Source organism: Canis lupus, chromosome 12 (genome assembly GCF_011100685.1).
Source record: "Canis lupus familiaris isolate Mischka breed German Shepherd chromosome 12, alternate assembly UU_Cfam_GSD_1.0, whole genome shotgun sequence".
In the NCBI taxonomy this organism is placed as follows: Eukaryota; Metazoa; Chordata; class Mammalia; order Carnivora; family Canidae; genus Canis; species Canis lupus.
The window spans coordinates 6,030,948-6,043,583 of record NC_049233.1 but is presented as its reverse complement, the minus strand read 5'-3'; the positions used below and the strand labels follow the sequence as shown (position 1 = coordinate 6,043,583).

Here is a 12,636-nt window from a genome sequence, read left to right as displayed (position 1 = left end):
CTGTCCCTCTCAGCAACTACCTGCCTGGGTCAGAAGCCCAGTTGTCATTTGCATCTGTTTCCTCCCTGCTGTCACCTGGCCCATCTCTGGTGGACAGGCATACGTTCTGGGGGAGACTGAGGAAGACCTCCACGGGAGGCAGCTGGGGAGGCGAACCTTGGGGGGCAAGCAGGATCTTGGAGATGACGGGCTGGTGAAGGAGGGGGACTTGTTTCCCCCACTAAAAATGTCATGTGTCTCAGTCTCATCGTCTCCCTGGCTAGACCCTTGCACAACAGCACCCTCTTTCACTGGGCATCTGTTCTGGGCCAAACTGCCATCAGCTTCTCTGATCTCCTGTTATTCTCTCAGCAGCCTCTCCATTTCACAGTCTAGCCAGTGAGGCTCGAAGAGGTAGAGCAATGGTTCTCAAACTGTAGCAGCCTTCAGCATCATCTGGAGGGCTTGTTAAAGCACAGATTGCTACCCCCACCCCATGTCTGATCCAGTAAGTCTGGGGTGGGACCTGAGAATTTATGTTTCTAACACATTCCCAGAGGATGCCGACAGGTGCGGGTCCTAGACCACACTTTGAGAACCCCTGAGGTACAGTCACCCAGTGCTTGACAACAAGGTTTGGGAGGAAGATCTCTCCTTTCTCTGGCCTGTGGCTTTTGGTCCTGGTTTGATGTTTGATCCAGAATAGATACCTGTCTCCAAGAATTCCGAGGCCAAGGACTGTGGCCTCTCGGGGCGGGGATGCTTAGCTCATGGCATGCTCTCTCTTCGTCTCTCTCTACAGGATAGGAGCATTCAGCCTGAACTCCAGGACAGGCAAGCCCATGCCAGCTGTGTCCAACGGGTAGGTCAGCAGACGTCTCTGGCTCTGGAGTCCTCAGACATCCAGCCAGCTCTGCAGAGGGGGCCTCAGAGTTCAGGCCTGCTCCCTGCTCCCACCCTGTGCGTTCAGCCCGGGTCATGGGGGGGCACAAGGGGCCACTCTGCAGCCGGCCCCTCCCCCACCCGGCCCGAGCTCCAGCATCCCCAGCCCCCGTGGCTCATGGGACTTTGGGGAACAGGGTGGGCATCTGCCTCCAGTGGTCAGCAGGGGCTGGACACTCCTTCCTCCCTCCCTGGCCTAGTTTCTTCTGCCTCCCACCTCTCGCCTTCTCCCCTCCCCCCCTTCTGTTTATCTCCTTACCCTACTTCCCCTCCATTGCTTCCACGGCTGGATGTCAGCTTCCTCATGGAGGAGATTCTGCTAAATCCTCACTTTTTGTGTTTGCTCACCGGCTGTGGTGAGCCAGCCTCACTCCCCTGGCTTCCACCCTGACCATCTGCTTGTGGCTGGCCTCCAGCAACTCTGTGCCACAAAGATCCTCCTTCCCTCCTACCCCCCTTTGCTGGTTGGAGGGAGTGTCCTCCCCTGAGAGGGGTGTGGGGTGGGGCAGAATAGGGAATATCTGCCCTGGTCGGGGGCAGCCCCAGGGGCCTCACATTAAGAAGCATTTTGGCTGAATAAGCAAAGCTCTTCTGGCCTTGCTGAGAACTCCTAGGAGCCCGGGTCCCAGCAGCTGGACTGGCCCCCAGGGCTCCTGAATATGGGAAAGGGGCCTCTGGGGACCCGGGTGCTCACAGCCCAGGAAGGGTGTGGATGCTCATTTACTAGGGGAGTAAGGAAGCAGCAGTTGGAGAGGGAGCTGGAGTCCGGGAGAGAGGCAGAGAGGGAGGGCAGAAAGGTGGAGAGAGAAAAAGGAGGGCCAAGTGAGCGGGTGGGAGTGGGTTGGTCTAGAGGGGAAGGAAGGGAAGAGGGGCCCTAGGCAGAGGGGGAACAGATGGAGAAATACTGGCGGAGGAGGCTGGTGTGAGGATTCTTCTCTCTGGTCAAACAAATCATATCTCTATGCCCAAGGAGAGCTGGACCAGGGCTGGGGCCCCTGTGCTCAGCTGCCATGGCTAGGGGGACAAGCCGCAGGCCCTGCCACCTGGCTGTGGCAGGGGAACCTCTAAGTGTGGCCCCCGCTCTACTCACCTGATCCGGAGAGATCTGGGCTGGCTCAGCCTCTGGGGCCAGCTCCCCTGCCTCCTGTACTTGAGAGCCTCTCCCTCCAAAAGCTGGCACTGGGGAGAGCTCCATCAGTGGTTCTCAAAGTGTGTTCTGCAAACAGCATGCTGGGAGCCTCAAGGCTGCCTAGGTGTGGGGCTGGATTTTATCCACTTTGTGAACTTATGAAGGAAAGGAGGCAGGGAGGAAACTATGCTCCTTGGGGACCTTTTCTGTGCCTCGAACGTGTGTATGCACATTGTTAATAATGGAGCCTGTACACACACTCACTTTATGGGCAAGGAAGCTGGGGCTCAGAGAGATACAATCATGAGTCCGAAGTTATGCAGTTGCATAACTTTGTCATGTTGGGCAACATGACATTTCTTCTTCCCAGTGGCCCTGGCCGTGCTGGGACCCCCAACCCCGAGTTCCTCCAAACACTGGAGCTGGGATGGGCTGGTTGGTGCCTGGGGGAGGGGTCCCTCCTGACCCAGGGAAGAGGTGGGACAGGTGCCCTTGGGAGGTTCCCCACCTTGAGAACTTGCCCCCCCTGGAGAGGATTCTCTGCCTGGGCTGACTTCATATGCCCACCTCATGGAGAAGCTGAACGAATGGCCTAGATCTCTTCCCTGGAGAGATCCCAGCCAGGGAGTTCGAGGGGAGGCAGCCGTGGGAAGGAGCCTGGACAAACTGCCACCAGGAGTTACCAGCCCTTCTGCTTAACTCCCTCCTTCTGCTTGCCCCCCCCCACTTGTGATAAATCAAAGTGACTCAGAGAACTCTGGGGGTCAGCTGGGTGCAGGGTGGGGTGGCTGGCCCACGAGGTCTTTTGCCCACAGAAGTGGTCTTTGGATGGAAAGTTTGAGAACCACTGGTCTGGAAGCCTCCGGGTGAGTCTGGATGCTTTTCCACTTCTAGGACTTTCATTGCAGACACTACCCTTCCTGGTGGGCTCTTGGGGAGCAGGGGGTGGGGCAGCTCCAGGCCTGGGGGGCCTGGCCCAGGAAGGAGTGCACTAGGCCACACTGCCACAAGTATTTCAGGAGACTCTGTCTTCTCAGGGGCTCTGGGCAGATCTGCTGGATGGGGAGAGGGGAGGATGAGGAGGGCCGACTCACGGAGAGCTCAGACTTTGTGTGTCTGTCTTTGTCTGGCTCTCCATTGTTTCATCTTCTCCTCTCCCAGTGGTGTCCCAGGGAAGAAATGTGGCACCATCATCCTGTCCGCTGAGGAGCTGAGCAACTGTAGGGTGAGTGGCAGAGGGACTCCAGGACAGGACCTGGTGGGGATGGGGGTGGAGCAGCGACAGAGGGCAGGCTGCTGTCCCTGTGACCCTACAGCCACGTGTGTGTCTTTGGAGGGAATCTGGGGAAGACGGGGCTCCCCAGTTTAACCTGGCTGTCCTAGAATTCTGTAACATCAGAATTAGAACGTGTCTTCTCCTTTTATAGCTGAGTGGACTGAGGTCCAGAAGGGATGGACACCCCACCCACACACACACAATTAGTGGCAGGAGCAGGCTAGGCCCTGGTCCCCTGCTGTGCACACTAGGGCTCTCCATTCCCCATCATGGTCCCCCTTACATGTCTGTGAACTAAGACTGCTTTGGCTGCATCACTGGCAGCAGAGGGGCTTTTTAGTCATGAAGCCTGGGTGCTTGGCAGTTAGTTGTCATATGTCACTTTTAGCTCTGGAGTAGGGTGACACCCTGCATGGGATTGAGGGAGTGAGGGTGTGTGGTTGGGGTGTGCGTATTGCGAAGCCAGAGACTGCAATCCCACGCAGCCCTTGGTTTTGCTTCTTCTGTGGAGAAGCAGGAGATGGGGACAGCTGAGGGAGTAGCTGAGCAGATGGAGAAGGGGCTCAGGGGGCTTGAGGGCTAATAAAGAATAATGATGAAACATAGTAATGATGATAGTTATTATTTGTCAAGGGATGGGCATTTTATGTAACTTGTCACTACTCCCGACAACAATCCAAAGAGATAGATACTATTGTTATTCTCATTTTATGAATAAGGAAATTGAGGCTCAGAGAAGCTAAGACATCTCTTCAAAGACAATAAGTGGTAGAATCATGGTTCTAATCCAGATCAAACCTATTCTAAAACCTCTAAAACTGGGGCTCATTCCCGGCCTTGCATGCCTCTTAGGTTAATTAGGAGCCACAGGTGGGAGTGGGGTGGGTCCTGGGGAGAGAAGCAAGAGGTAGCCATGGAGTATGAACACAGGGCCAAGCCTAGGGTGACCTGGGAACCCACACTCACGTGGGGCTCAGGTAAGAGAGCCTGGGAAACACGATTTTGTGACTTCCTGGGAAGTCAGTGCAACTATGGTATTTGTTAGCTATGAATATTTGCCATATTAGAAAATAAAATTAAGAAATTCAAAATATGTATACGAATTCATTTAAAAATGACAATGGTTTAACCCATTACAGGATAACATAAATGACGACTCTAGTGAAAAACAACTGTTTTCCAAAACAAAAGTCATTTAGTGCAAAGAGTGGCCTTGTTTTGCATTTTTGTAAATCTCTTTAATGTCAGGCTGAACCGAGGAGTACTGGAGTCTCATATCTGCTTCTGCAGTCAATCTGTTGTGATAGCACTGTTGGGTAATGTCTAGAAAACTCCATGTCTTATTAACATTATTACGAAAATAGCTTTGGCCTCATGGGCCACCCCTTGAGGGTCCCTGGTCCATACTTGGAGAACTGCTGCTCTGGGGGGATAAATTGTTAGCCAAGATTAACTGAACAATTTTTTTTGGTAAGGTTTGGTTTATTTATTCAAGAGAGGCAGAGACACAGGCAGAGGGAGAAGCAGGCTCCCTGCAAGGAGCCTGATGCGGAACTCGATCCTAGGACCCCAAGATCATGACCTGAGCCAAAGGCAGACACTCAACTGCCGAGGCACCCAAGCGTACCTTAACTGAACAATTTTGCTGAGCCATACACTGCTAAGTGGTTTACACACATCAACTTATTTTTCTGTATTATTATATGATATAAGACTGTGGTAGTGTGAGGTATTATAATATCTGATATATTATGGTTTTTATTTTACAGAGAGGTGGAATGACCTGCCCAAGGCCACATAGCCACTGGGTTGAAGAGATTTGAACCCAGGCAGTGTGGTTCTTGAGCCAGGGTCTTTAACCACCAGGTTGTGGGGTCCCAAATCCTGCTTTCAGGGGCTTCCAGTTGGAGAGTAAGCCACAGAGCTGACAGGACAGGGCAGTATGGCCATGACCATGCTAACTTAGGCACTCACAGAGGATCTCTCAGGAATCTGTGATTAACTGAATGAATAGGAAGCACAGATCAAATGTTTAGCCTCTCCTGCTGATGGAAACTCTTAGAAGGGTGTATACGGACTATCCAGAAGTTACTGGGATTCAGACAAGGGAGAGAGAACCCAGCCAACGTTCCAGTAGAGCTATTTAAGCTCCCTGAGCCTCAGTTTCTCCACTTGTATGTTGGGGCTGATAGGGGTGCTATGAGGATTGGATAAGTTCATGGGGGCAGCTGGGCCTCACAGGTGCCTGGGGAAAGATGGAATCTGAATTCCTTGAAGCCTGACTTTGGTTTGCCCCCCCAGCTTCTAGCTCAGCTGGTGATTTAGTTTATAATTAAATCAGGTAATAGAAGGGAAAGTGCTTGGAAATGCTAAAGCTCTAGACAATGCCGGGACTGCCGTAGAGCTAGTTTTTCCGCGATTGTCAAACAGTCTGCATTTAGTATTTATTGGGAGCCTCCCCTTTCCTCCTCCTTCCCCATCCCCCTCCCCTCCTTCATCCAGGGATGGCAGCAGTTTCCTTGATCTAAGCTATTCCCAGGCAAGGAGGTGGGGGGTGGGCTCCCTTCCTTCCTCTTGAGATTGTCAGCTCCTTTTCTTTCCGGGCATCTTTGGCTGAGTCCTGTCTTTCCCTAGAATACTTGCAAGGAAAAGAGACTAATTCCCAGCATCTGGCTGAATGAAAATAATTACATCTGAACTGCTTTGCTTCTGTGTTCCAGCTCGGCATTCAGTGGGAGGATCAAAAGAAGAGAGTGGAGTCTGAGGGGTGGGTTTTTTTTTCCCCCTCTTACCAGTGCAGGGCTTTCTGCTCAAGTGAATGCATTCTGCCTAAGTAGACAAACCCTTCCTCCATCCACAGGGATGGTGTGGGAGGTTGGGGACTCTCAAAGGACTGGAGTGGACTCCAGTGGGGGCACCGCATGCTTCAATAGGTTCTAGAAAAGCCTTGATCATCTAGAATTTAAATACCAAGAAAGTTGCAACAATCAGAATTTGATCCAAAATACTATTCAGTAATACTTGATGTTGACAATGATGAGCTCAAGCTCCTGAAGGGCCTCTGAGTCACCAAAGATTTAATTGCGCTCAGCAGGAAAACTGTCATTATTCCCTGTAATACTGACCAACATTGGCATAGTGTCCACACAGTTGACCAAGACCCTTGTTTTTGCAGTCTATTTGATCCTCACCACAGGGCTGAGAGGTGGGGAGGGGTGAAAGCTCCTGATCCACAGATGCAGAGAGGTTGCCAGCCTAAGATTGCTGAGCTGTGGACTCCTTTTTTTTTTTTTTTTAAGATTTTATTTTTTACAGTGTCATGAGAGACACTGAGAGAGAGCCAGAGACACAGGCAGAGGGAGAAGCAAGCTCCCAGCAGGGAGCCAGATGTGGGACTTGATCCCAGGAACCTGGGATCACGACCTGAGCCAAAGGTAGATGCTCACTCACTGAGCCACGAAGTTGCCCCTGAGCTGTGGACTCCTAATCCTCAGGGAGAACTTCCTTTACCCACAGTGAAGCCATAAGCTTGACCATACATGGGATACTGGTGGGCTTTGTGATCTTCGTGGGTTCAGGAGCCTTCAGCAGGTGTGGTGAGTGGCTGGGCTTCTAGAGAAAGGCAGGGGGTGTTGCAGATGCAGGGGTTGGGCAGCTCCTTGCCCTCCCTTCCCCTTCCCTTAGCTACCCTTAGGCCTCCCAGGTCCCCAGACCTGCCTTGCCAAGAGCCAGGAGTCCCTGGCCAGATAGCACATCTTCACTGCCTCCCAATCAGGTCCCTGTACACACTTCAAGAGTGCAGCTCAGTTCTGACAAGCCAGGGGAGTCAAAGCTTCTTACCTGTAGCTGCCTCTGGGGGTCCCCACCCCTTAGATATCACCACCCTTATGTTCATATGTTCATATGTTCATTCAGAGCTTTTTTTTTTTTTTTTTTTTTTTTTTAGGCAAATATGCCTTGGCTCAGTCCTTGCCCCCACCCTGCACCACAGTTTCTGATTTAGCATGAGAGACAGAAATGCCAACCAGCAATCATAGTATAGCAGTGGTCCTTAACTTCGTCAGACCTATTGCCTCTTTTTTTAATAGCAAGTATTTTATAGCAGTCTTTACTGCTAGTCTTTACTATCCTGAAGGAAAAATCCATGGATGATACCATGTAATATGCCTAAAAACATACAGATGAAGGAATAAGCCCTTGCAGCTACCTGGAAGAAGATGGGTCCAGGCAAAGAAAACAGCTTGTGCAAAGGCCCTGGGGCAGGAAGATAGTAATGAATGATGCCAGAGAGGTGAGGGAGTCAATGGGAGTAGGAGCTAGATGGTGCAGGACCTTGTAGCGAGACTGCTTAGTAGTTTTGAATCTTGATAAAGTTAGAACTCTCACTGTTCTAAGGACAGACATCAGGGAGTGCCCAGTGTTTCCATGTGGGAGCCTAGGGAAGAGTCCTGGGAGAAGGGGAGAAAGATAAGAAGAAAGAGGTAAGGTGAAATAAGGGGAAGTGATGAAGCTTTTTTGAGACTCAGAAGTATGCAGGTTGATCTTTGGGAAAGATGTGTGCTGTGGCTAGCACAGACGTAAGTGTCCTGCATAATCCATGACCAGCAGTCACACACCACCCTTCTACAAGTTAGTTTGTAATTTTTTGCTCTTAGAAATCATCCCTCCAGTTAAAAAAAAAAAAGGAAAGAAAACAAAACAGAACCATTTTTTCCTGATGCTAAAAAAATAACATGTTCATAGTGGATATGATACAAAATACAAAGAGATAAGTCATTGTTGACATTTTGGTGCTTTTGGCGTATTTCGTCCTTCTAGGTGTACACATGTATAGTTTTTTTCTTCTGATTCGTAGAGTATGGTTTCCAGATTTATTTTCCCAGGTCATTAGATATTCTTTGAGAACATGTCTTTAGTAGCTATATATTATCTCTCTAATATGTGGATGGCCATAATTTATTAAATCTATTCTCTTATAGGAATACACAGTATGTATTATACTGTTTCCTGTGAACGTCCTCCTAGCCGAATGGTTCGATTTTTCTTTTGAACTTTAGTTGATAGATTTTGGTTAGTATCCCAGACACATACATTCCACGAATGTGAGGGGAAAATGGTCAATCTGGGGTTTTCAGCATCTGAATGACCAAATCAACAGATGTACAGCTGATGAGATTGTTTGAGGAGTCAGTCATTAAGACGGCAGAAAAAACCCAGCTCCCACCCCCACATGGTCATTACAGTCAATGTGTAGCCACATGCCCCATCTCCTAGACCAACTCCTCCGCCCACCATCTGTGTTCCAATCAACCCTGGCCTATGGGGTCTTCATGGACACCCCGAAACGCCTGCACCCCAGATGCCCTGCTTCTTCCCCGGGCAAGCTGGGGCTCTAGGCCTTTCTGTGCCTGAAGAAGCCCTCCCAAAGGTCACAGTTCACAGAATCACTCTTGACTCTGTGCTGTGCTGCCTCCGGCTGGACTGCTGAATTTCAGAATAGTGGCTAATGATTCTTTTTCTTTTTAATCGATTTTTTTTTTCTGGACTAAAAAAGACCATGTACTAGTGCCAGGAAATTTGGAAAACCCAGCAAACTTTGAAGAGCAGACCATAGATGTCACCATGGTTACATCATCTATTTCAAAGTTCTTTTTAGGGCGTAGGGTGGGAGCAGGAGGACAAAGCAGTTAAGAACTTGGGCCCTGGATCCAGACCAGATGCCACTGCTTGCTAGCTAGGTGACTCTGGCCAAGTTACTCGACTTTTCTGTGCCTCAGTTTCTTCATTTGTAAAATGGCTTTATTCAAATTGTCTATGTTTTGTTTGTCATGGATTTTTGCATTGATTTTGATTTTTCAAGGTGTCGTATTAAAATCTTGATTTTGATGACTGAGATTTTGGGCACCTTTTAAATTTTTGCACTTCCCTTACTCTTGTTCTGATCCTGGAGCATGCCAACAAGACCCAGCTTCCCTCTGCCCCTCCTGGGTGTTGCTACCCTCTCCTGGCCCTGGGCCTGAAATCTGACCTGCAGGGCCCTCTCTGGGTCAGGGAGGGCTAGCATGCAAGCAGGCATAGGTCAGGCCACCCTGGAGTGAAAGTCTGTTTGCTGTAGTCTCCCCAGCAGCCTGATTAACAGTGGAAAGATGCAAATTGAGGCAATCCTGCTGTTTTGGAAGAACTTAATATGTTTTTTTAAAAAGATAGGGCGAAAAGGCAGAAATTGCAGGAAATTATATATTGCAGGAGTTGTTTATCTCCTCCACAGTTGATTCCAGAGATGCTTCTGGTCTGGGAACAGCATTTCATGTGCTCAGAGAGTCCCCGCCCTCCAGCTGAGCCTTCAGACAGCAGGACCTCTGACCTCAGCCAGAATTGGCTGCTTCCTTATTTCTGCTGGCCCAGTCCATCTATCGCCACTTCCCAGACTCTTCCTGGGGTTCATTCACTAACCTGCATTTAAGGGGAGTGGTCAAGGCCTTGTCCATGTAATATGATTATTCGCATAACTCAGAGCCACCTTCAAAAGCACAGTCCCCCAGAGGTGGGTGAGGGGATGGGGCAACTGTGTGATTGGCATTAAGGAGGGCATGTGATGAGATGGATGGGCACTGGGTGTTAGTTACTATGCAACTGAACCACTGAACTCTACCTCTGAAACTAATAACTATACTATATGTTAAGTAATTGAATTTAAATAAAGTAAAATTTAAAAACACCACCATCCCAGACAGCTACAGTTCCTTGTCTCAAGGCACCACCCCCTGCCCCCCACCCCCCTCCCCGCCATGGGATATGCATCCATGAGGGAAGAAGCTTGCCTTGGTCACAGCCTAGAAGTCTCACTGAAGGTCTGTTTTATCCTCATGGATTCGACAGTGGCACGATAGTACTGATTATCATAATGGGCTTTTGGTGAATGTTTCCGGGTCTAGATTGTGTTACGGAGGGCAGATCAGGTTAAGCGGCAAGATAAACTGCCAGCAACACCTCATATGTTTCCCATCACCAGGAATGAGGGGTGGCTCACTGGAGGATTTTTCCAGTTAGCTGAATTTCAGAGCCAGTCTTTTTTTTTTTTTTCTTTAATTTTAACTAGTTTGCACGGAGGAGGCCTTTCTAAAATGGATTTCACACTTCTCTGACTTCTCAAACTGAGGCTACAGAACATAATTAAACTTATCTGGATGCTTTGGGGTCATCATTCGGAATCTCAGTTATTAAGCTCTAAAGCCAGACTGGCTTGTTCCAAATCCCAGCTTCTCCTCCTAACAGCTGTGTGGTTTCAAGGGTGTTAACCTCTCTGGGCCTCACTTTCCCTATCCTTAAAATGGGAATAATAATAGTTCCTACCTCGTGAGGTAGTTTAGGGGATTAAATGAATTAATAGCCATAACTATAGTGCTTGGCACAGATTGGGTAGATCCATGTTCCACTGCCATTTTCATAGGTAGACACCGGTTAAACTTTGGCAGTTCCATAGGGTTGAGCGCAGGAGTAGATGGCGCTCCACAGTGATTGGCTCCCGTTCTTATAGATGCTCCACGCTCCATTCACTGTGGACTGGTGTTTAACATAGGTCCATTGCTTTACTCGTCCCAACAGGTCACCGGGGGCGGGGGGGGGGACATTATTTCTCCATTTTTCCAGAGCCAAACACCGAGGCTTAGGTGAAGTTGCTTGCCACGGGCTGCTCTGCGGATAGCTGGCAGAGATGGGGTTCCAAACAGGTGGACTTGGCTCCTGTGTACTAACCTGTGTGTTAGGTGCTATGCTGGGAAAGTGGCCCTCCCAGGGGAGCACTGAATGGTTCTGGAAGTGATGCTCTATTACGGTCTGCATTAATTTTTTCCTAATATTCCTCCTTCCCTTCCTGATCTTGTAGGGCCTTGAGGGCTTCTCCTAGGAAGCAAAATAAGAGCTTTTGCCCCTGGATTTTGTGGCATCTGTCTGGGTTGTTTCAACATATGTATGTATTTTATAGTCAAACTGGTGCAGGTTGTCGCATATGGCCTGCCTCTGTTCATTCAGGTGACCTCCAAATGTGTGTGGTCACATCTTAAGTTATAGCCAAGCTGTATCCTGAGGAAGCTGGAGGGGCTGTGCATTCCAGGACTGTCCTCGGAGTGCCAGCCTTCCCCTCTGCTGCCCTACCCTGGTATGCTCCCCGGGGCATCAGCACTGAAGCCTGAATTGCCTGGCCTTAAAGGACATGTCATTGTCCTGTCCAGCAGAGCATTTAATGGATAAGGAAACCAAGGCTGAGAGCCCAGAACTCTGGGTGCCTTGCTGGGCTGTCCCCCCTGCTGTCCTCAGCAGAGTCTGAGAGTTTTCTGGTGCCAAGGTCTGTTGCCCCCATGGGGAGGAGCAAGGGCCAGCTGCGTGGGCCTAAGAACTGTGCAGTCCTGCAGGGCTTATGCTCACGTTAATGCCCTGCTGTCACATTTCCCCTTTGCCCTGGGCCTCACCAGTTACAGAGCCAGCATTGGGAGGAGCCCACCTAGACCAAGGCCTCCTCTTTTTTTTCTAGGCCATGGGATAGAGGTCCCCAGGGAGGCATTTAAAATGCTCCCTCTGTCCAAAATGGAACTTTCTACTACAGAGATACAGTGACTACAGGGGGCAAGTTTAGGAGGCTAGAAATCTTTCTGGGAGGCTGAGAGGGAAAGCTCTGCCTGGGTGAACTTCTATGTGACCTTGAGAATAGGACAGGATTTAAAAGCCTCAGTTTCCTTATCTGTAAAATGCGGAGAGTAGTGGAGTTACTTCATGTGGTTGTTAGGAGGATTCAGTGAAATAATATATGTAAAGAGAAGGCTTAACACAGTGACTTGCATGTAGTAAGTGCTCAATGAATCAGCCCATCTTATTCCAGACCTGATGTCCTGGAGTTCTCTGGAGGTTCTAGGATTCCTGGTGTTCCCAGGCCTTGCAAGCCCCCAGTCCAGCTCCTTCTTCTTCTCTGGTGGTCTATGAAGAGGGAGGTGATGAAAGCTGTCATTACCTGGGCTCCTCTGTGTGTGTGGCTGTGCCTCCACACTGCCCCTCCTTGGGGCCTCCCTTTAGTGGGTAATTCCTGCCCAGGTTAACCAGAGGCCAGCCCCTCCCTCCCTGCATACCCACCTCAGAGTCTGGAGTTTGAAGGAACCAGGGAAGCAGGCCTCATGAACTGGAATGCGCTCTCTCTCTCTCTCTCTCTGTGGGAGTGGAGTGGTGTTCCCGAAGAGACATGACTTTGAAATCAGTTCATATATGTTGAATTGCCACTCTACCAGTTACCAGCCAGTGATCTTGGGCAGGTCAGTTGCTT

General features: G+C 49.7%; 1 protein-coding gene across 3 annotated transcripts in view; it reads left to right on the top strand.

The window, feature by feature from the left end:
- Nucleotides 1-12,636, top strand: part of CPNE5 (copine 5) — a 90,416-nt gene that overhangs the window by 40,638 nt on the left and 37,142 nt on the right. For 2 of the 3 annotated variants that reach the window (XM_038553892.1, XM_038553894.1), the window contains exons 7-9: nucleotides 782-841; nucleotides 2,866-2,916; nucleotides 3,212-3,275. In XM_038553892.1, coding sequence (XP_038409820.1) covers nucleotides 782-841; nucleotides 2,866-2,916; nucleotides 3,212-3,275 — 175 coding nt within the window. The remainder of the gene's footprint in view (nucleotides 1-781; nucleotides 842-2,865; nucleotides 2,917-3,211; nucleotides 3,276-12,636) is intronic. The other variant, XM_038553893.1, reaches the window with a different exon arrangement.